At 33.6% G+C, this 21,212-nt stretch overlaps 3 protein-coding genes across 3 annotated transcripts; 2 read left to right on the top strand and 1 right to left on the bottom strand.

Annotated features, from left to right (window-relative positions):
• Nucleotides 1-1,794: 1,794 nt before the first annotated feature.
• Nucleotides 1,795-3,031, top strand: LOC123924157. The gene has a single exon (XM_045976942.1). The coding sequence runs from the start codon at nucleotides 1,827-1,829 to the stop codon at nucleotides 2,859-2,861; it is 1,035 nt and encodes a 344-aa protein (XP_045832898.1). The 5' UTR covers nucleotides 1,795-1,826; the 3' UTR covers nucleotides 2,862-3,031.
• Nucleotides 3,032-5,019: 1,988 nt separating this feature from the next.
• On the top strand, nucleotides 5,020-11,472 carry LOC123881734 (protein FAR1-RELATED SEQUENCE 3-like). The gene is made up of 6 exons (XM_045930466.1): nucleotides 5,020-5,249; nucleotides 5,494-8,194; nucleotides 8,298-8,387; nucleotides 8,503-8,652; nucleotides 10,624-10,743; nucleotides 11,101-11,472. The coding sequence occupies exons 2-6, from the start codon at nucleotides 5,714-5,716 to the stop codon at nucleotides 11,143-11,145; spliced, it is 2,886 nt and encodes a 961-aa protein (XP_045786422.1). The 5' UTR covers nucleotides 5,020-5,249; nucleotides 5,494-5,713; the 3' UTR covers nucleotides 11,146-11,472.
• A 175-nt stretch (nucleotides 11,473-11,647) lies between these two features.
• On the bottom strand, nucleotides 11,648-13,795 carry LOC123881735 (UDP-glycosyltransferase 92A1-like). Its single transcript, XM_045930467.1, has 2 exons — nucleotides 13,206-13,795; nucleotides 11,648-12,779 (listed from the first exon to the last, which is right to left on the bottom strand). Exons 1-2 carry the CDS (start codon nucleotides 13,741-13,743, stop codon nucleotides 11,848-11,850), a joined length of 1,470 nt encoding a protein of 489 aa, XP_045786423.1. The 5' UTR covers nucleotides 13,744-13,795; the 3' UTR covers nucleotides 11,648-11,847.
• Between the last annotated feature and the right edge of the window lie 7,417 nt (nucleotides 13,796-21,212).

Raw genomic sequence — 21,212 nt, forward strand, 5'->3', positions numbered from 1 at the left:
CTGTAGCTTGATATCAGGGCAATAAGTAAAGAGGTTTGGCACAAAAAAGAAATTATAGACTCCATAATCCCTTCACTTAACACTTGGATTAAGAATCAAAAAAACTTCCATTTTGGCCAAGAAATCAAATCTGATTCACTTGAGAAAAACGCAAAATCTGGTGGGGTTATTAAAAGCTTATATGCACCATCGCTTAAGATACCCAGATTAGAGATAATGAGATTCAAGGATCAGATGTGACAAAACCTGATATACAATCCCAACCCAAAAACGAAAGTTACGTGATGGGGATTTTACGGGCATGAAATCAGGGATTTATAAGAAGGAAATCACTCCTACCAAATCAAAATTGGCACAGAAAATTCTACTATAATGACCAAATTAACCGCTTGCAAGATCGGCGATTTCATATTTTCTCGCAAAGGAAGGATAATATTTTAGCAGGGCAAGATCAGAAGATGATAAAGATCCCTAAAGAAAACATAATCACCTGAGCTGATAAGGCGATAATCTTCAACACGATCAGAATTGGAGATATCCAATCAATCGGAATGCAAATACTCTCACTGAAGATCCGGATGGTGGCGATCCTTAGGAGAGACGAAGAGCAATCATCGTTGACATCAAGAATCTAAGTTCTCGGCGGCCGAGAGAGACGTGGACGTTGACGTTGACGGCGGCGGAGAAGAGGTCTTGGTTCCTTGGATATGAAATGCTATATTTTTTGAGTAAATGTTTTTTTGAGTTTCTTAATCAGTAAATGTTTTCGGCATTTGAAATGATCAACTTACGATGGCACATGTACATGACTGCATAATTTAATTAACTCTTTTTTTTTTTTTATATAATTTGTTATGATGTACTCATAATCTACGTTTAATTTATTCATTAATGATTGATCTATTACTATAGTATAACTATAAAGTAAATTACTCATTTTTGCTTTGTTACTACACCACCACAAATAAAAAAGTAAATTACTCATTTGACAATATTTCTTACTCATTCGAAATATATTGCACTGATCTTTTATCGTTTCCCTCTCTTCTTCCTTCATTCTCCCACTTCTCTCTCTCTCTCTTTCATTCCTCATTCACTACTACAAGTCTACATCTAACAAGAGCGTAACCAAATGGAAATAAAATTACTTGTTTGACAAAATTAAATCTAAGACCTATATTTTTAACGATACATGAAATTAACCCTTAGATAAGATGATAATTAAAAATTTAACCAAATGCTAGCAAGTGCCTCAAAAGCACTAGTTAAAAAAATAATTGTAGAAATATTCTCTTAACAATTATGCATGAGTCCGTTTGAATTGACTTATTTTTGAGTTTGTGCAAAATAATTTATACAAATAAATAAATTTTTATATATTGTTATAAGTTTGTCAAAATTGTTTATGAAAAAACAGCTTATAAAAATACAATTTTAGCCAGTAAAAACTTATGAATTACACTAACTTAAAAACTTATTTATTTGTATAAGCTGTTTTGTATGAGCTCGAAAATAGTTCATTCCAAACGGACCCTATATACAATAAAATATTAATTCTATTTTGTTATTTTCTTAACAAATATTTCACGATATTTTTTTTACTAAAAATATTTCACGATATTGTTAGCAAGATTATTTGCACTTTGTCTAAAAGATATCTAATTATTTTTCAATAAATAAATAATTAATGTCATCAAAACACATTTAAGATCCTAGTTTTGCTCCATAAATTATGCCTTAACACTGACACAAACAAAACAACACAACACAACACAACTTCATCGTCACCACGTTCCCTCTCTCATTTCTCTAACGCACCACACACAATGTCCGACGACGAAGCCACCGCCACCACCCCCACCACCCCCACCGTCACATTCACCCCAAACACCTCAGAAAAAATCCAATCTGCACTCCATTCCCTTACCACCATCGTCAACCCAACACTCTCCGTTACCTCATCCACAACCCCTCTCTCAATCCTCAACGAATGCGAAATCTACTCCCAAATCGCCGCCCTCCTCCGCCAACCCAACTCCGGCGCCGGTGACAACAATCTCTGCCGTTGGCTCTATGACACTTTTCAATCCAATGTCGCCGATCTCCAACTCACCGTCCTCCGTTTCCTCCCTATTATTGCCGGTGTTTACCTCTCACGTGTCGCGGAAAGAAAACCGCAAGCCGGTTTTGAAGCTGTTCTTTTAGCACTCTACGCGCATGAAACAACCTCACGCGCCGGTGAACCCGTCACAGTCACTATCCCTGACATGTCACACCCAAGCGTGTATCATGAATCCAAAGCAACAATCAATAAGAACAATGCCACCGATAAAACCATCGTTGTTTTGTCGCCGTTGCTTGAGCCACACGGCACCGTTAGATCGACACGAAGAGCGCGAATCGTCGGCGTGGCATTTGAGTTATTCTATAGCAAAATTTCCCAAATGTCCATTGCTCCAAAGATTGATTTTTGTAAGTTTTGCAAGATTTGGGCCGGTCAAAATGGTGACATGTACAAGTATTTCGAAGATGAAGATGATGAAGAAGACGATGAAGAAGCTGAAGTTAAAATAGAAAAAGACAAAGAAAGTGAAGAGTTTAAGAAAGGGAGGGTTCCAATGCCATGGGAATTGTTGCAACCAATTTTGAGAATATTGGGACATTGTTTGATGGGTCCTAATAATAAGGATACAAAGTTGTTTGAGGTAGCTAGTGAGGCATGTAGGTGTTTGTTTGCAAGGGCAATGCATGATGTTAATCCAAATGCTATTTTGCCTATGAGAAGTTTGTTGAGGCTTTCTAAGAATATTGATGAGTTTGATGCAACTGAACCACCTAAGACTGATGTTATTAGTCTTTAGTTAGTTTTGGGTGTTTTAGGTGTTTTTGTTTTTTGTTTTAATTTTTATTTCATTACCTTTTGGTTTTTTAATTTTGAAGTATGTTGCTTGGATGCTTCTAATTTATCAAGGTGGAAGATCACCATTGAATTTTACTTTATGGGTGAAAGGGAGTATATATAATTGGGGATCATGATCTTTCATCAAAGTAAAAAACACAGTTTCATACAATTACGAATTTTAACTATTGATTTTAGATTAAATTACATTATTAATTTTACATTGTTAATGATTTTGTCCCTTAGATTAGATAGTCAAAATTGTATGGCATAATTCAATTAGAAAAATCAAGAGAGTATAAAAAAGGCATTTCATTTTTAGGCTTGCGCCAACAAAAGTTGAGAGTTGGTGTTACTTCTCAAAGTTCTTATCAACAACATCTTTACTTTTGAGGCGATTGTTCTTTGTAATTCTCATCTTATTCCCTAATGTATGTTTTATTTTTCGATTATCTTGGACTTTTCTTCATTTTCTATCTTGATTCAATACATTTACACTAAGGTAAAAAATATTTGTATAAGTCCCCATGAGCTTAGCTCAATTGGTTGGGACATCAGCATTTTATATGCAGGAGCCAGGGTTCGAACCCTGGACACTCCACTTATCCATCTTTAAAAGGTGGAATTTCAAGCCACTAGGCTACCTGACCAAAAAAAAAAAAAAAAAAAAAAAATATTTGTATAATGAATATTTTTGGATCCACATCATTTTTTGCATTATTCTTATCCTTATTAGCGGTTATCTTATATAAAGTGTTATCTTATATAAAGTCATTACTATTTACTAATTTGGTTGCGATATTAAACTTCATCGATGGTACTAATATTGATTTTCTTTTCTCTCTGTGATAGAAACAGTAATATATTACCATCGGTCATATTTTATATTTCAAATATGTCAAAAAGAATCGTTGGTGAACGATGTTTCATGAAACAATGACAAGTTACAACCGGTGGATTCCAACGAATGAGCTTGTAAAAGAGAATACAAAATACCGGGGTCAAAATCAAACTCAGTCAAACCACACGATCAACCCAAATGAATATACAAACAATTCATATAAAAATGATCTAAAAGAAAGAAAAAATATGCAAATGTGCACATACCACATACACTATCCCGCGAAACCCGCGTACAGACTTGAAACCAAATAGCAAAGAAAGAGTGTTATCGATCCTTTGCATCTCAAAAAGGCGAATGAACCATCCGCCAACATGGACCGATTCAACCCGTGCGACAAATCACAAGTAGAAACGACCCTTTCGAGGCAAACAAATCCAAACCAAACCGCAACGATATGGGATATAAGAAATCTGAATGAAACCAGAACACAACACAACGCCCTAAAACGCAGAACCTGTTAACAACAAAACAGAGCTGAACCAAACATCACCAACCTTCACCCATCACATAACCTAGAATTCAGGGAACATGAGAACCACAACGACTTCCAATCGACAATGAATCAAAACTAGAACTCTCTGCTCCGAAACCATAGAGCACGAGGCTTGGACCATCAGATGAGAATATAACTCAAAGCAAATCGACAACAAGCACCGCGACACTGGTGGTGGCGATTGAACCAGATTTGTACCAGAGAGTGACGAAATTAGGTGAGCTGGAGCAAACCCGAAAAGAGATGATCTAGAAAGAAATCGCTTCAATACAAATGATGTCATTAAAAAATCATCATACTAAAAAATGATTTAAACACTAAAAAATCATAAATTATTAATTTATCACAATTATTCTTCACACATCTTAGTTCAACTCATAAACATAATTACTATCGTTAAGCTAGACATTATCACTCAGATACAAATCCATCTCGCTGATATATGCAAGTTTCAATAGTTTTTGTCTAAAAAAAACATTCATCAACAACAAACATAAAATGCTTGGTTGTTAAGTGCAGTATACAGTGAGTGTACACTTGCTAATTGCTATAGATCCCAGACCAAAATAAAAAAATTAAGTCAATTATAAAAATAAATTGAATTTTCAAAATAAATAAATAAATAAATAAAATTGAAACAAGCTCCGAGTTAAATATTTTGTCTACAAACAAACATCAACCGTACGATGCAAATCTAACGGCAAAAAAGACGTGGGTGTAGTTAACACATTTAATATCGAAAACCTACGCTACGCTCAATTTGTCTCACGATACACTCTCTCTCTCTCTTTCACGGTCTCCTCCGTCTCTGCAACTGCACAACACCGGTGGACCTTAAACCCTAACTCTTCCCAATCCACCGTCGTTTCATTCCCGCATTGTTCACGCGCACACGCTTTTCTCAAATCCCAAGATTCTCAAATCAATTCACCGCACACTTAATTTTCATTACTGTAAGTTAGGGTTTCCAATTTCTCATGTTAATTTCAACACTGAAATTCTGTAACCATTTTTGTTTTAATTGAATTATTATTATTATTTTTTCCTTTTATGAAATGGGTTTTGATCAAATTATATTATGCCACTTAGTATAAGGTTAAAGTTTTGTTTTTTTTTTTTGTTTTTGTTTTTGTTGAAATTATTATAAAAATCACTTTTTTTGGTTCATTTATTTGTTTTGCTACATTTCATTATTAGGAATATTCAAGGTGAAATTGATTTAACATGTTTGGAGAGAGGAGCAAAGAGTGGTGATTTTGTTGAAGTTTTGGGCAGTGTGATAATTTTCATTAGTAGTGGTACATAGGAAACTTGTATTATAGTTTCAACTTTCTATTTGACGGGGGTTTAAGCGTGAAGCTCGTGATAATTACAGTTACTTAATGATTTAGTAGTATAAGACTATAAGTTGTTTGTAATGGATGTTCATGTGATAACTATTGGAGAAGGAAGTGGATCTATGGAAAATAACGGGCATGCTGAACTTGAAGTAAATGATGTTGGAAACTCTGGATCTCATGCTGAGGATGTGGTTTCTTCTGAGCCGTATTTGGGTATGGTATTTGATTCTGAAGACTCTGCCAAAACTTTTTATAGTGAGTATGCTAAACGCTCGGGTTTCAGCTCTAAAGCTGGCTTGCATGGTCAGTTTAATGCTGATGGGACAAATATGTTTCGGGAGTTCGTGTGTAGCATGGAAGGTTTGAAAAGAAGGATGACTGAAAGTTGTGGGGCAATGCTTAGGATAGAGCAAAAGGGTCAAAATAAGTGGGTTGTTACAAAATTTGTGAGGGGACATAGTCATGCCACGGAGGTTCCTGATAGGGTGGAAAAACTTCGACCACGGAAACACTTTTCTAGTGTTGGGAGAACCATGCCTGAAACTTACAAAGGAGTGGGGCTTGTTCCAACTGGTGTCATGTATATATCTATTGATGGGCATCATGTTTCCTCCGAGAATAGTAACAAGATTAGGAATTTCCCTGCAGTTGCTGGTGGTAAAACGAGTCATCCAGTTAAAAATACCACATCGACGACTTATACTGTTAGGAAACCTATTCAAAAGAAGACATTAGGGAGGGATGCTCCGAATCTGCTGGAGTATTTTAAGAAAGTGCAAGCTGAAAACCCTGGCTTCTTCTATGCAATACAACTTGATGAAGATAATCGTATGTCTAATGTGTTTTGGGCAGATGCAAGATCAAGGACCGCTTACAGTCATTTTGGTGATGCAGTTACCCTGGACACAACACATAGAGCAAATCAATATAATGTGCCATATGCTCCATTCACTGGGATAAACCATCATGGTCAGATGATTTTGTTTGGTTGTGCACTCCTTTTTGATGATTCTGAAGCTTCTTTTAGTTGGCTCTTCAAGACATTTCTAGCAGCAATGAATGACCATCACCCTATCTCTATAACTACCGATCAGGACAGATCCATACAAAAAGCAGTTTCAAAAGTTTTTCCTCAAGCACGGCACTGTATAAACAAGCGTTATGTCTTGCGAGAAGGCCACGAAAAGTTGGGCCATGTATGTCGCATGCATCCATATTTTCACTATGAACTTTATAATTGTATTAATTTGACAGAAACAATTGAGGAGTTTGATTTTTCTTGGAATTCTATCATTGATAAATATGAACTCAGAGGGCATGATTGGCTTCGGTCCTTGTATAGTGCTCGTGATCAGTGGGTTCCAGCATATTTCCGTGATTCATTTTTCGCTGTACTATCTCCTAATCAAGGATTTGAAGCTTCTTTTTTAGATGGTTTTGTCAACCGGCATACAACATTACCAATGTTCTTTAGGCAGTATGAACTAGCTTTGGAGAGATGGTTTGAAAAGGAAATAGAATCAGATTTTGAGACAATTAGCACTACACCGGTTCTAAAGACACCTTCGCCCATGGAGAATCAGGTTGCCAAGCTTTATACACAGAAAGTATTTTTGAAGTTTCAAGAAGAGCTAGTGGAAACTTTTGCTTATACTGCCAACAGCATCGAAGAGGATGGGGGAAATAGCATATTTAGAGTAGCAAAATTTGAGGATGACCAAAAGTCATATACTGTCACATTAAACCATTCCGAGTTGAGAGCTAACTGTAGTTGCCAAATGTTTGAGTTTTCGGGCATTCTTTGTAGGCATGTTCTAACTGTTTTCACCGTGTCTAATGTATTCACTATACCATCCCACTACATCTTAAAACGGTGGACAAGAGAGGCAAAAAGTGGTGTTGCATTGGATGGATGTGGTGGGGACTCACATGCACATGAGTCTTTGACATCACGGTATACCAATCTGTGCCGGGAGGCCATCCGCTATGCTGAGGATGGAGCAGTAGCTATGGAAACTTATGATGCTGCAATGGGTGCTCTTAGAGAAGGTGGAAAGAAAATTGCTGTCACGAAGAAAAATATTGCCAAAGTTTCACCAACAAATCATCGAGTCAGCGGGAATGCTGGTGCTGACAAGAAAACCCATGCTTCAACATCAGACACAAGTACAGCCCCTCTTTTATGGCCACCTAACGATGAAACAATGGGGTTTAATCTTAATGATGCCGGTGCTCCAGTTCAACCAGTTGCTGATCTGAATTTACCACAAACGACCCCAATGCCACATAAGCCACATAAGCGAGTTGATGTTCCACCCCCAGTGCATCATCAGAGAGTTGATAGTCCATCTCCAGTGCCTCGTCAGCGAGATGATAGTCCACGGCCAGTGCCTCGTAGGCGAGTTGATGGTCCATCCCCAATGCCTCGTCAGCGAGATGATAGTCCACCCCCAGTGCCTCGTAGGCGAGTTGATGGTCCATCCCCAATGCCTCGTCAGCGAGATGATAGTCCACCCCCAGTGCCTCTTCAGCAAGATGATGGTCCACCTGAAAACACGGTATATCAAGAAGAACCTCTTTGTTTTTGTTGCTTTTTTTTTAATACGTTCATGAGATTGGAATAGAATGCATAGCATTAAGTCCTTTTATTCTGTCATATAGGTGGTTCTTCCCTGTCTGAAGTCAATGACATGGGTAATGGAGAACAAAACCTCATCCCCAGAGAACAAAGTAGCTGTTATCAATCTCAAGGTATGAAATGCTGTTTAACATTTAATAGTTGTAGTCTACTTTGCTTTATCCTCCTGGAACATTTTAACAAACTATTAGTGAGGATTGCAAGTCATTTAACATATTTCAATTGCAGTTGCAAGATTATAGCAAGAGTCCATCATCAGAATACGAGGTTAAGTTCCATCTCTCTCGAGGGACTGTGGGACCTGTTTTGCAGTCTATGACTGAAGTCAGCGAACAACTTTCAACAACAGCTAATAAGGTTGCTGTAATAAACCTCAAGGTATGTTATTTTGTTCATTAGACTTATCATTCCTCTAATATGCCCTGACTGTATGCTTTGTTGCTTTATTATTCAAGTATTGGAATGAAACTCATAGATCAATGCACTTCTTTTCGTACTAAGGGGAGCTACTTATATATTGATTTATATTTAAAATAAAAAGAAAGAATCTTCCTGCCAAGGAAGAAAATTTTAATTTCAAAATAGATTGACAACAACAGAGAAGAAGGGAACAGAACTAATCCGATGTCTTTCTGAGTCTGGTGGAATAGGAAGATTTGTTAAGATGAATATATTTATATTGGCTATTAATAATGTATCGAACAAGATGCTGTCAAGAATGTGGACTTACTGTTAAGGGAAATACGTAACTTGTAATATCAGGGCAAGGCATGAAACTTGGATTTGACTTCAATATTCTGCAATTGATTTCCAAGCTCAACTTATATAAGCAACACACAAAGGAATAAATATTGAGCTTCATTCCTTTGCATCAAAGATTGAAGAAGAATTGACATTCTAATGTGGAACTGGAAGCCACATGTTGATGCAAATAGAATGTATGTGGAGTAATAGTTGTGTTAATTGTGGATGTCTCTGCTTCTGTTTTTCTTTTTGATAATATGATGTCTCAGATTCTTTGGTTGTGTGCATATCATGCTATGTTGTTAAAAGCTGCCGATGCAGCAGCAATAGCGGCGCGGAGTGACATTCCCAGGCGCACCAGTGCGTTGCGTATGGGTAAAGCGGCTGGAGCGGGCCTATTGCAGGTAGCGTAGCGGGTGAGATGCGGGTCAAAGCGGCTGAGTTTCACATATTCGGCAAATCGACGGTTACTTTTCGTCGTTTCTCAACTCTGCCTCCACCGCAAACTGCAAAGAAAGGAAATGAAGAACGAAGAAGAAAAAGAAGAACGGCGAAGATGAAGACAATGGAAGTAGCTTGCGTTGCGGCTGATGAGAAAATGTAGCTGGCGGCTGATGAGAATGAGAACTAGGGTTGCGTATTTCTTCTTTCATAATCGGGTCGTGGGCTAGGGCCACATTGAACTAACCAACAAACCCAAAAGAGTTAACTTATTAATACTAAATATTTAAACAATCAGTTAATTTAAACAAATAAATACAATGATATTAATACTAAATATATTTTTTATTTATATTAATACTAAATAGTACATTTACATTATTACTAATAATCAGTTAATTATCTTTTTTCTACAATAAAACATCAATTGATTGTCTTTAATTTTTCATTTCTATTAATATCAAATATATATTTTTCATACTTTCTCAGTCCTTAATTAATAAAATATTTATTTTTTATTGTCCGCGTCGCTAAAATGGCGCCTGTGCCGCTCCACGCTACTGCGCCGCTTTCAGGGATTAATAACATAGATATGTAAAATCTATTCATTGCTAGGTCTATATAAGAGTGTGCATTTTCTCTCTTTGACTGACCCGTGTCTCGGATGCGAACACAAAATAAAGCAATGAAACAGTGATGGAAATAAGAGATAACAGTGGATGATCCGTGTCTCTGTATGCCCCATTTTCTCATGTTTGGTTATGGAGATAATATATAGGGTAGAAGGAAAGGAGTTGATGTGGGGGCGAGCCACATTAAAGTTTTCTCTCAAGTGGAGACTGGAGAGAACACGATTTAGAGTAGACAAGTTACTCTTTAATTTTACGGATCTATTTATCTCATTTAATGTGTGGTTCTTATTATATCAAGGTGAAAAAGACATTTCATTGATTATATTCAAAAAAACAAATTTCCCATTTTCCACCCAATATAAGCAAAGGAGTATGTTACTTCTCTTTCTCTCTGTCTATCCATACAAACAACAGACACAACTTTTCATTTTCTGTTCTTGTTTAAGTTAATGTACAGGAATGACAGTTTCCTAAAAGGCTTTCTTTACTTTGAATAACTTTAAGATTGTTGAAATTGTTAAAACTGTTTCAGCTTGAAGATGCTCAGGCTTCTGGTGAGTCTGAAGTTAAGTTTCAAGTGTCCAGGGATGCATTGGGTGCTGTGCTACGATCAATGGCATATATCCGCGAGCAACTTTCTGGTGCTGTAACTGTAAGTTTTCCCGTCACTTAAATGTGTTTCACAACCAATAGTCCCATACAAATAATTTTTGTTTCGAAAGTGAGGTATTAACCCCACCCAACTATCTTACAACAAAGCTCTTTAGTTTTTCATCTGTATGCATAATCCATCTTGTACAAATCTTCTGTACTCGACCGTCATGTTACAATCTTGTCTGTAGTTGTATGTTACAATTTATATTGTAAATTGTTGATTAATTGAGAATGTTATATCAACGTGTATCTATATTGTTACTACAATTCAATTTAGTTTAATCCGTAATCTCAACTTTCATTAAACTGCTTTCCCTGTGGATATAAACATTTGTTTTATGCAAAAATTTGGCAGGGAGACGTGCACTCAGAACCTGTGTCGAAAAAGCATCGAAAGTGAAGCATCAAAGTTTTATTTATTACCAAGGTGGTTGGTTATGTGCGTATGTATCATTTTGATGGCAGTGTGGTGGTCACTTGATACACAGATGAATTAGAAAATGTAGTGTCTTTTTCTATTTTTGCGCAAGCTTCTTTCTCTCGTAAATTTGTTTTCTTGCACATTTGTACATGTATCATATTGTAGGCAGCAGACTTGTTTGATAGGAAGCATTTGGAAAATCCTCTACCCTGTATCCATGTAGAGAGGGGGAGAGGCATTCTCCAAACAATCAATTACAATTAAGTAGAAATGGTTTTTAGAAAGTATAATTACTGTTCAGTGTTATTTCAAGCATCACATATCTCAGTTTAGTGACACAATTACCTTTATTTTTACACAGGGTAACTTAAGAATTGAAACAACACATTAAGCACCAACCTAGAACTTAAAATATAATGTTCTATTTAGTGCTACAAAATCTGTCAAATAAGCAATATTGAGAAATAAAATTTTGGCCATATTTTCATTAGGAACTGAGAATATGAAATCAGAACTTCCAATGGTTATTATTCTGTAAGCGCCAATTGATCATTTTTCAAATGGTCATTCAATGCCATACATTGCCTTCATATCATAGTAATAACATCATCAAAATCTGATGTTAAAAGATTATTGATCAGTTTATATTTCTCAAAGACAAATGCAACAGTTAATAGAGCATTATATTTGTAAAATGGTTCTAACAAAATCATCCATTGCTCTCAATGAAGACCCCTTTTCTTCACATTTCTCTAATGTTGCCTTTCTCATGTGTACTGCAATCTCATTTGCTTTCTCTTTCATCTCTTTTCCCTTCCCTTCTTTATCCATAACAATTTCTATAACCCTCTTCACATCTTCCTTAGAAATCAAACTTTCCACAGTTCTTGTCAGCTCTACACTCATTCCCATTTCTTCCACCAACATCTTTGCATTGTATGCTTGCTCTGCTGCAAGTGGCCAACCAATAATTGGCACTCCATTGCTAAGACTCTCCAAAACAGAATTCCATCCACAATGACTTAGAAATGCTCCTGTTGATTTGTGTGATAGAATCTCTAACTGAGGTCCCCATTTATGCACCAACAAACCCCTTTTGCTATGCTTCATCCTCTCTTCAAATCCTTCTGGTAACCATTCTGCCTTAAACTCTCCGTGCATGTCGAAACCAAAAGGCGGTCTAATCACCCAAATGAAAAGTTTCTCACTTTCTTCCAACCCTTCAGCCAATGCCATCATTTGTGAGGAACTTATGGTGTTCTGTGATCCAAAAGAAATGTAAAGAACAGAATTCTCTTCTTTCAAATCAAGCCATTCAATGCAGTCTTCAAGAGCTATGCCGGATTCTTTTCCTGCACGGTGCTTTGAGTTTGAACCCTTTGTAGTTGATGGAAGAAGAGGACCAACACACCAAACAGGAAGTTGAATATAGTTCCTCAATAGTTGCAGCCCAAAAGTCTCAATCTCTTCAACAGTGTTGCAAATCCATCCATCAGATTTCATAGAAAGTGCTATCTGTGGAGGGAAGAATTTTGACCAGCTATCAGTTCCATCAGCTTCTCTTAGAAATCTATGCATCTGCGTTCTGTGGAATCTGTAGTTTTTAGGGAACCCTAGTATCAGAGATAAAATCAGTTAATAGTTAGTTACAAGATACTTAGGTTAATTAATAAAAGAACAAACAAAGAGGCTTTGATCAACATCATGTCACCTCTACATTTATGCTGCTAACGACTACTGAGTAAACAGCCGTACCAGCTAAATATGTAAATATGAAAGGAAAAAAAAACTGCTATCCGATAAAATGGATTTCTCACGAACCCTATTATGCATAAATAGATCAATTATATCCGTAAGTCATAGCTCAACTGACAAATACCAAAATTGTTAGGCCGGATATTCATGGTCCCCGGGCTCGAACCCGAGATCTCCCATTTCATGTGTGAGTTTCATGTGATATTTATCATTCCGTCAACAGACTCAAAAAAAAAAAAAAAAAATTGATCAAGTTACAAATGAATGAGATATTTTAGTAATACCTGGAACCCAAAACTCATCAGAATCGGTTTTCCTATGAGGGAGATTAGACCAAATAGAGATATATGCCATAGTTCCATAAGCGCCACAAGTTGTAAATGTTATATTCCTTGTACCTAAACTCTTAGCAACATTGGTAACCCAACCAAGAAAAACATCTGATATAATACAAAGTGGAGGATGACCCTCTTGTTCTGTAATCTTTGATATTAAAGAGCTAAGAGGAGCATCAAGGCTTGTTGATGCATGAAAGAGTTTGATTATATCAGTTAAAGGAAGCTTCTCTGTGTTCTCTATGTTTGGTGGTAAACCATATTGGCTATGATTGAAAGGTAGTTCAACAAGATTGATTGAAGAAATGGTTGTGGAAATTGCAGATTTAAGATGTTGAATGTTGAGAGGAGTAGTGGCTATTGTGATTGTGAAAGTAGTTGTTGTTTCTTGGATTTTTCTTGCTAGTGCTAAAAATGGTATGAGATGACCATGTGCCATGAATGGTATCATTACTATGTGACCTTTCTTCTTTGCACTTTCTGCCATTGTTGTGTACACTAAATTCTTTAGCTCAACAATTTTCTCTTGTTTTGAATTTTGATTCAAGTGTTGAAAATAAATAAAGCATTACAAAGATAGCGTTGCATTTATTTTTCGGTCAAGTCAAAGTCAAAGTATAAATCTTGGTGCACCGCATTCGGTCATATTTAGACCGTTTAATTAAGATCAAATAGTCTAAATTTTAAGCTTGAATTTCATATTTAAAATAATTAAAATTTAATTTTAAAATATAGACTGTTTGATTTTAATCGAACAATTCGATTATTCTACGTGCTTGCGGTCAAACTACAAAGAATCCAAATGCTTAGACTGTTAGGTGTTGGACAAAAAATACATGAACCACTTCACTCCACGTAGGTGACTTCCTATAAATATAAATGTGCTTTAATGAAAACTGGGACATGCACACTTTTTAAGAAAGTTATTAAATTATGTTGAATTCAAGGCTAATGCTACGGTGGACCACCTTCACAAGTGGTCCATCGTGGACAAGTGATCTACTGAATATGAATTTTACGAAATTCACTGTTGGATTGAAAATTTATATCGTATAGATCATCTATAAATTTTTTAAAATTTTTTGAAAATCATTTGATATATTATTGAGACCCATCAAGATTTACGTTATTTAATAAACTGTTAATCTTGATGTGTCTCAATAACATATCAAATAATTTTTAATTTTTCTAAATTTTTCTATGGATGTTCTATATGATATAAACTTTCAATCCAACGGTGGATTTTGTAAAATTCGTATTCGTTATAATGTTATTCATGACTGGTCCACCATTGACCACTTGATGAAGTGGTCCATATTAGAATTTACCTGAATTCAATACTCTTGTCTCAAAAAAGTATTCTGATTTTAAATATGGAAAATGATATAACAGTACCTACAAATATGTAAATTTTATCTCGTAAATTGTGCATTCAACAATTTAATGATGTAAAAAATTATTCTCTTTCATTATTAATTTTATTATTTATTTCATTTTTTAGTATGCTTAATTAGTGTCTCGGGAGCACTGTTTAGCATGACCCTTTAAATATAAGCAAAACATTTTATGTTATTAAATAAAACATGTATTCCCACCAAAAAATAAAAATAAAATATGTACTTGTCCCAAATTATAAAGAAAAAATAAAAATCACACTTATTAAGAAAAAGTAAAACATGATAATTTGATATATGTTTTTGTGGGTTTTCCTTGGAATAAGTTGTATAGGAAGATTGAAAACAATTTTTATTAGCTATTGCTTATTGAGAAAAGAAGAGAGAAAGAGAGAGAGAAAAAAAAATTAAATGCAATTTATACTCAATTTTATGAAAATGAGGAAAAAACATTATTGAAAATGAGATTTTTTCTTTTGTAATTTGGGACGGAGAGAGTATTTGAATCATTTTATTGTTTAAATATAAATTTTATTCAATGAAATAATAAAAAAATTGCTTATAGTATTCAAAATCGAAGTAGTATTTGGATTTAGTTGACCACTTTATTTTTGTAAAGATTTAGTTGACCACTTTACATAAATTAAAAAAATGAGATTCATTTTGGTTTCATCCAATTTTATATGTTATATTTTATAGGGAGCGACCCTATTTATTTTGGTCCACCCATGATCCTCTTTATATGACCGGATATAGCAGGTATATGAGATCTCTTTTCATTTTAAAGTTGTGTACTTTATTTAATTAATTTATTCATTGCTTTCCACACCATAGGAAGCAGCTCCATTTTGGGTTTTCCATAGATGCAGAAGGCAATCATCTCTAAAATATTTGAAGCTTTGATTGGAACACAAGTGGGATTGTCACTTTGCTTAACAATATGGAAAGTTTCATAATCCATTGAAGAACTATAAACAACAACCATGTTAAAATCTCATTTAACCCCACAAACTGATTATTAACCACCATGATGAATTTGAATGTTTCCTTGTTCATCCTCATCAATCCTTATTTTTTACGGATCTAGTCAGTTTAGATCCATCAACACCAAAGGCCAAACGCACCCACCATTAATAGATTAAGACAATTAGGTTACACAAAGAAATTAGGATAGAAAATAAATAAGTATCAATTGATGTTTTACATTCTACAAATTGAAAGAGAGAAAAAAAATAATATAAAGAAATCATTTTTGCAACTTAAAAGGTCACTTGCTATAGTCAGTCATATCAAGGGGACTATGGGTGGACCAAAATAAATAGGGTCCATATTAGGGGCTCCCTATTTTATAATGCTCAACTAACTTTATCTAAAATATTTTGTCGAGAATTACATAATTGAATTTTTTTTTAAGAAGTTAAATTAATACACTCAAATTGGCACCAGAAAGAATCGAACTTGAGACCTTAAGGAGGAGCACACTGTCAGGTCCTAAGCCAATACCATCAGGCCAACCTAAATGGGTTTACATATTTGAAATCTGTGTACATTAAAATTACAGAATAAATTGTTCGTTTACAAAGTACAACAAGTACAATGTAGTAAACTGATACATCACAGCAGAAAAGGAATCTAAAATACAAAAACAAGGAAGAAAACTAATATTAATCTACAAATAATCCAAGCTAAGTCTTGATCATCAGCTTCCTTCTTGCCCTTGTATTAGTTAACCTATTTATCTGATGAAAAAAATAAAAGGGAGTGGGTTGAGACTCTAAGCCTCGGTGAGTTTCTACTACACCTAAGGGTGTTAATAGTCATCGGGAACTTATCTATCAGTTGATCATTATGTAACACATGTTTTTCATATTCATACATAATTAAATAAATGAAGGTGTGTTACATAATTATTTGAGTTAATTTTATAGACAACTTGAGATGATCAGTCTCAAGAGGTCTAGCTAACCAGCTAAATTCCTATCTTTCGGGACTAGAGTGTGAACATACTCATCTTATCGTCATGTGGAATTCCTTTCGGAATTCTAACCAACCGCCAAACTACTATATGAAGTAGTTTGTCTGGTGCTTTGATGCTCCATGACTTAAACATTTTATTCATAAATTTGGTCCAAAGTCCAATAATAATTCACAGTGAAAAAATCGCACAAGACTATAATTGATTCCTTATGATAAACCGTATAATGTTCTCTAACTTTTCTAAACTTCTTATAATTCATAAACCTCTTAGGTCACTGCTCTATTGGGACTCACCGGTCTTTCTAGAAAGGAAAAGGGGCGGTCACCACCCTTATAACCAAGAAATTATGGTATATATATATATATATATATATATATATATATATATATATATATATATATATATATATATATAAACTCGCCCTTGTTAAATAAACTGCCAAATGACATGATATATCATAGATTCATAGAAATGGATTTACATGGACATAGTAGTATTAAAGTATTCCCTTAGTGCATGTTATAACTTATAAGTGAATGAATTTTCATTCTATTTTCAATGAATAATCAATGGTAGTTCTTAACCGTTATGCTTATTTATTTATTTTTTTGAATAGTCTAATGACTTGAAATTTCACCTTAAAAGTGGATAAGTGAGATGTCAGGAATTCGAACCCTGACTCTTGCATATATAATACAATATCCCTACCAACTGAGTTAAACTCACATGGACAATCATTATGATTATTTGACTTGTGTTTGAAAGAAAAGAAAAATTGTGCATAAAATTTTAATATATTTGTTAGTAATAAATGCTATTCATTCTTTATTTCTTTAGGATTAAATTTGTATATAAGTCTCTTTTAGCATAACTCACTTATAATAAGAGTATTATAATATGTAAAGGTCAGAATTCGAACTAGAAATTCTCCATTTATTTATTTTAAGGGTAAAATTTTGTCCAGTGGACTCTCAGACAAAAAAATTGTATATACAAATCACACCAAATAAATATTCGTAAAGATATAATAAAAACTAACGTATAAAAGTGGCGTGATGATGTGATTTATTTTATTGAAATATGTAAATTAGAAAAAATTTACATCATTAATACTCTCATTTTAACATCGTGCGTACGTTTTCGTCACCCTTAACATTTTTTTCTGGTTTCGTCCCAGTTTATATTTCTCTTGTATATCAATCACACATAGTCATTAAACTTTATTATTCTAATCTTATACTCCTCCAATCTTATTTATAGATAAAAATCAACATAAAAATTTAGCCTCAGCAAAAGTAACCTTAATGCCTAGCTTTAGCCTTAACTAGAAAATCTAAAGCTAGACATTCCTAGCTTGTTTTTTACACAGCAAGCTCTAAGAAACAGAGGAGTATCATGCCAAAAACAAATACTCACTAAATTCTATTTCATTTTTTAATTTGGAAATTTCTAATTGACGCCGTCACTTAATAAATATAGTTGGATTATTACACATTTGTTGCTGAATATTATGTAATATGTACAAATTTCTGATTTATAAAAATAGAGAGATTAATTTGTTTTCACTATAAAAATATTAGAGATTAATTTGAATTTTATTTTTCTTAGAGTCTGATTTGGACTATCAAAAAATTATGGGGACCAAAACGAGAGTTATCATCTAAAAATATATGAATATAACATAGAGAATAATACTTTTACTAAAATACTCTTATTATATATCGATGCATTATGTGTACCAAACAAAACATGTTTTTTGATAATAAATCTTTAACGTATAAAATTCTAAAATTTCATATATGTAGAAAAGCGTTCAAGTTCTAGAGCTTAAATAAAATGTATAAAATAAGTTATAAGTGATTGAATTCTAAAACTCAAAAGGAGTATTTTTGAAAATTCAAAAAACATGCGAAATTTAGGAGGCAAATAAATAAAATCGTAAATATTATAATATATGCTATGTTGGGCGAGAAATTTGCTTGAACAAAATAGGGCTAACAACCTAGAGATCTCCTTTTGCCACCTTTCTCATTCTGGCGCGCACCCTACAAATTTACCAAAATATCCCCATCCGCTATTTAAGTAGCGGACACCCCCCAATACACCCTACCTTTATAATGTCCGCTACTTAAGTTGCGGATGACATATTTTAAAAATTCTCATTTTTATAACGTCCGCTACTTAAATAACGGAAGGGTAAAAAGGGAAAGATGTAATGACACGTGAGTAATCGTTAGAGTGATAAAAGGAAATTCCAACTACCTATATAGAACCGGCCCTTCTAATATCTAATATGCCTACACATTTTTTGTTTCTATATTCTCTCTCAAGTTAATAGCAAACGTATATTGGTATGTTCCAACTATTTAGTATATTAATGCATAATCATTAGATAGGTAAAAAGTCTATCAATATAGTATAAAATTTCATTAAAATATTTTTGTTTTTATTATCTTATGAAGAGGATGATAAATATAAAATTTTATGTAACAAAATTATGTAAAATTTTGACACAAAAATGCCATTTTAATCTTTTACTTCTACCCTTCTCTCCTCAACGAATGGGAATATTATGACGCATGCAGTTGGAGGTACTAATAAAAATGCAGACAACAATTACTTATTATCAAATCAGATACCAGTACCGTTGAGGTAAGCATAAAGTAGTTAGAAGTTAGTTAGTAAATGCATTGTTATTCCTCAACTAATTAACTACTACTATTTCAAGCCAAATTGCTTAACATTCAACTTTAAGAACAGCATGTTAAGAACATAATAAAAGTATAATTTTACATTAAAAAATATAATAATATTTTATACCATTTTCCAAACATAATAAAATAGTAAAAAAAAAAAAAAAAGAAGAATGATTTGTTTCATGGCTTGAATTGTCCGTTATCATATTTTTATATGTATCTTTAATACTATATCATTCGTAATAATATTTTGGATCTATGTTGATATATCAATCGAAATTTGAAAACTATCTAGAAAGATCACTACTCTTACGAGAAAATGAATTTCCTCATTGTCTTTTCTTACAACAAACTCCACATAAGAGTTTCTAAAAAGTGTTAAGTAACTTTTAATGTTTTAATGTTAAGAACTCTACTAATAATATTATGAAATTCAGTAACATTTCTTTTGTAGTATTTTAGATGATTTTTTTTTCAGTAACATTCTAAAATTCATGACCAGAGTTTGAAAACATCCATTTATTCATTTTAAAAGATAAAATTTTAACTACCAGACTACTTGACAAAAAAAATATTTATAGCTAGGTTTATTACTTTCGAGGAAGAGGGAGTGTTTATTTTTTTTCTTGATACATCCATAATATTAGCCTCCAAACGCACTTGCATTACAATTGTGCAAGCATTAATCGATGAATAACTTTGATACATTTATGAGGTTTATAAGTAATAGGCAATCTCTAATACCCAATTTTAAGATAGTATGGCGCGTCAGGTAGAGGTTTGTAAGGTGATAATTGCATCTTATTAAATGTTGTTAAGGTCAACTCATTCGATGTCAGACTCTTATGAATTTTTGTCTAGATCAGACCAGCTCACATGATGTGAAATTTCTTAACAATCAACAATAAAACTTAGCAAACATTAATTCATGAATAATCTTAATACACATTTTAGTACATATTTTATTTGGATATGTGTCAGTACACTGTTGAGGTGAGTCTAATATGTCCACCAATAATATTTAATAAAAAAAATTAATTAACACCTATTGTGATACACATTTAAATAAAATGTGTACCGAAAAATTCACTATTTATATATGCTAATTGATGAATGGTCTTGATAGATTCACCGCCGTCATACAATAATTAGTGTTTGTTTACAAACCAAGTCTTGCATCAAAACCTCTATCAATTCTCCAATAATAATCAAGTACTCACCTTTAATTAAGTTCTATTCTTCTATTTAGAGGTTAGATGTTCGGTACTCCTATCTTGGTAGAATGAGGAAATAATGGCTTTGGTGAGGGATCATGAAATTTGGGTTGAATGAGTGGAATAAAGGAAAAGGTAAGTAATTAGAAACAATTTTGTCTAAAAACATATGGATTGTTGTTTGTAAGTGCATGAATATTTATATGATTGAACTGGAAACATCATCTTCTAAAAACGACAATTTGCACATGATAAAAAAAACTCTTTTATTATTAATAGTTTTAGGGCATGTTTAAATTAACTTATTTTTGAGCTTATGCAAACAGCTTAGGTAATATAAATTAGGTTTTATGCTATTTTCACACTAGTAAAAATTATATTTTTACAAGCTATTTTATCATAAATTACATTGACAAACTTATAATAATACATAAAAATTAAAAATTGCAATTTACCTAGTTTTTAGAGTCTTTTAAGAGAAATTATAAAACAAGGCAATTTTTTGGGAAACAAAATCGCCCCCTGCTCCATTAGCATCGTTGCACGATTTTTAGCCGTCAGAAAATGAAGATTTTTTGGAAGAATCATGGTGCTATTGAGCAAGCAATCAAGCGTTGCATGGTGAAATTAAATGTTCTGAATTTTCTCATGATATTATTTTCTTATAATTTTTT

Source organism: Trifolium pratense, linkage group LG4, assembly GCF_020283565.1.
Source record: "Trifolium pratense cultivar HEN17-A07 linkage group LG4, ARS_RC_1.1, whole genome shotgun sequence".
Classification (NCBI taxonomy): Eukaryota; Viridiplantae; Streptophyta; class Magnoliopsida; order Fabales; family Fabaceae; genus Trifolium; species Trifolium pratense.

Bases quoted from the DNA above. Each gene is read 5' to 3' on its own strand.
- LOC123881735 (XM_045930467.1), bottom strand. From the start codon at position 13,743: ATGGCAGAAAGTGCAAAGAAGAAAGGTCACATAGTAATGATACCATTC. The intron at 12,780-13,205 runs GTATTACTAAAA...CTCTGATACTAG, and splicing joins TGATGAGTTTTGGGTTCCAG to GGTTCCCTAAAAACTACAGA.
- LOC123881734 (XM_045930466.1), top strand. From the start codon at position 5,714: ATGGATGTTCATGTGATAACTATTGGAGAAGGAAGTGGATCTATGGAA. The intron at 8,388-8,502 runs GTATGAAATGCT...TTTCAATTGCAG, and splicing joins TAGCTGTTATCAATCTCAAG to TTGCAAGATTATAGCAAGAG. The intron at 10,744-11,100 runs GTAAGTTTTCCC...AAAATTTGGCAG, and splicing joins AACTTTCTGGTGCTGTAACT to GGAGACGTGCACTCAGAACC.
- LOC123924157 (XM_045976942.1), top strand. From the start codon at position 1,827: ATGTCCGACGACGAAGCCACCGCCACCACCCCCACCACCCCCACCGTC.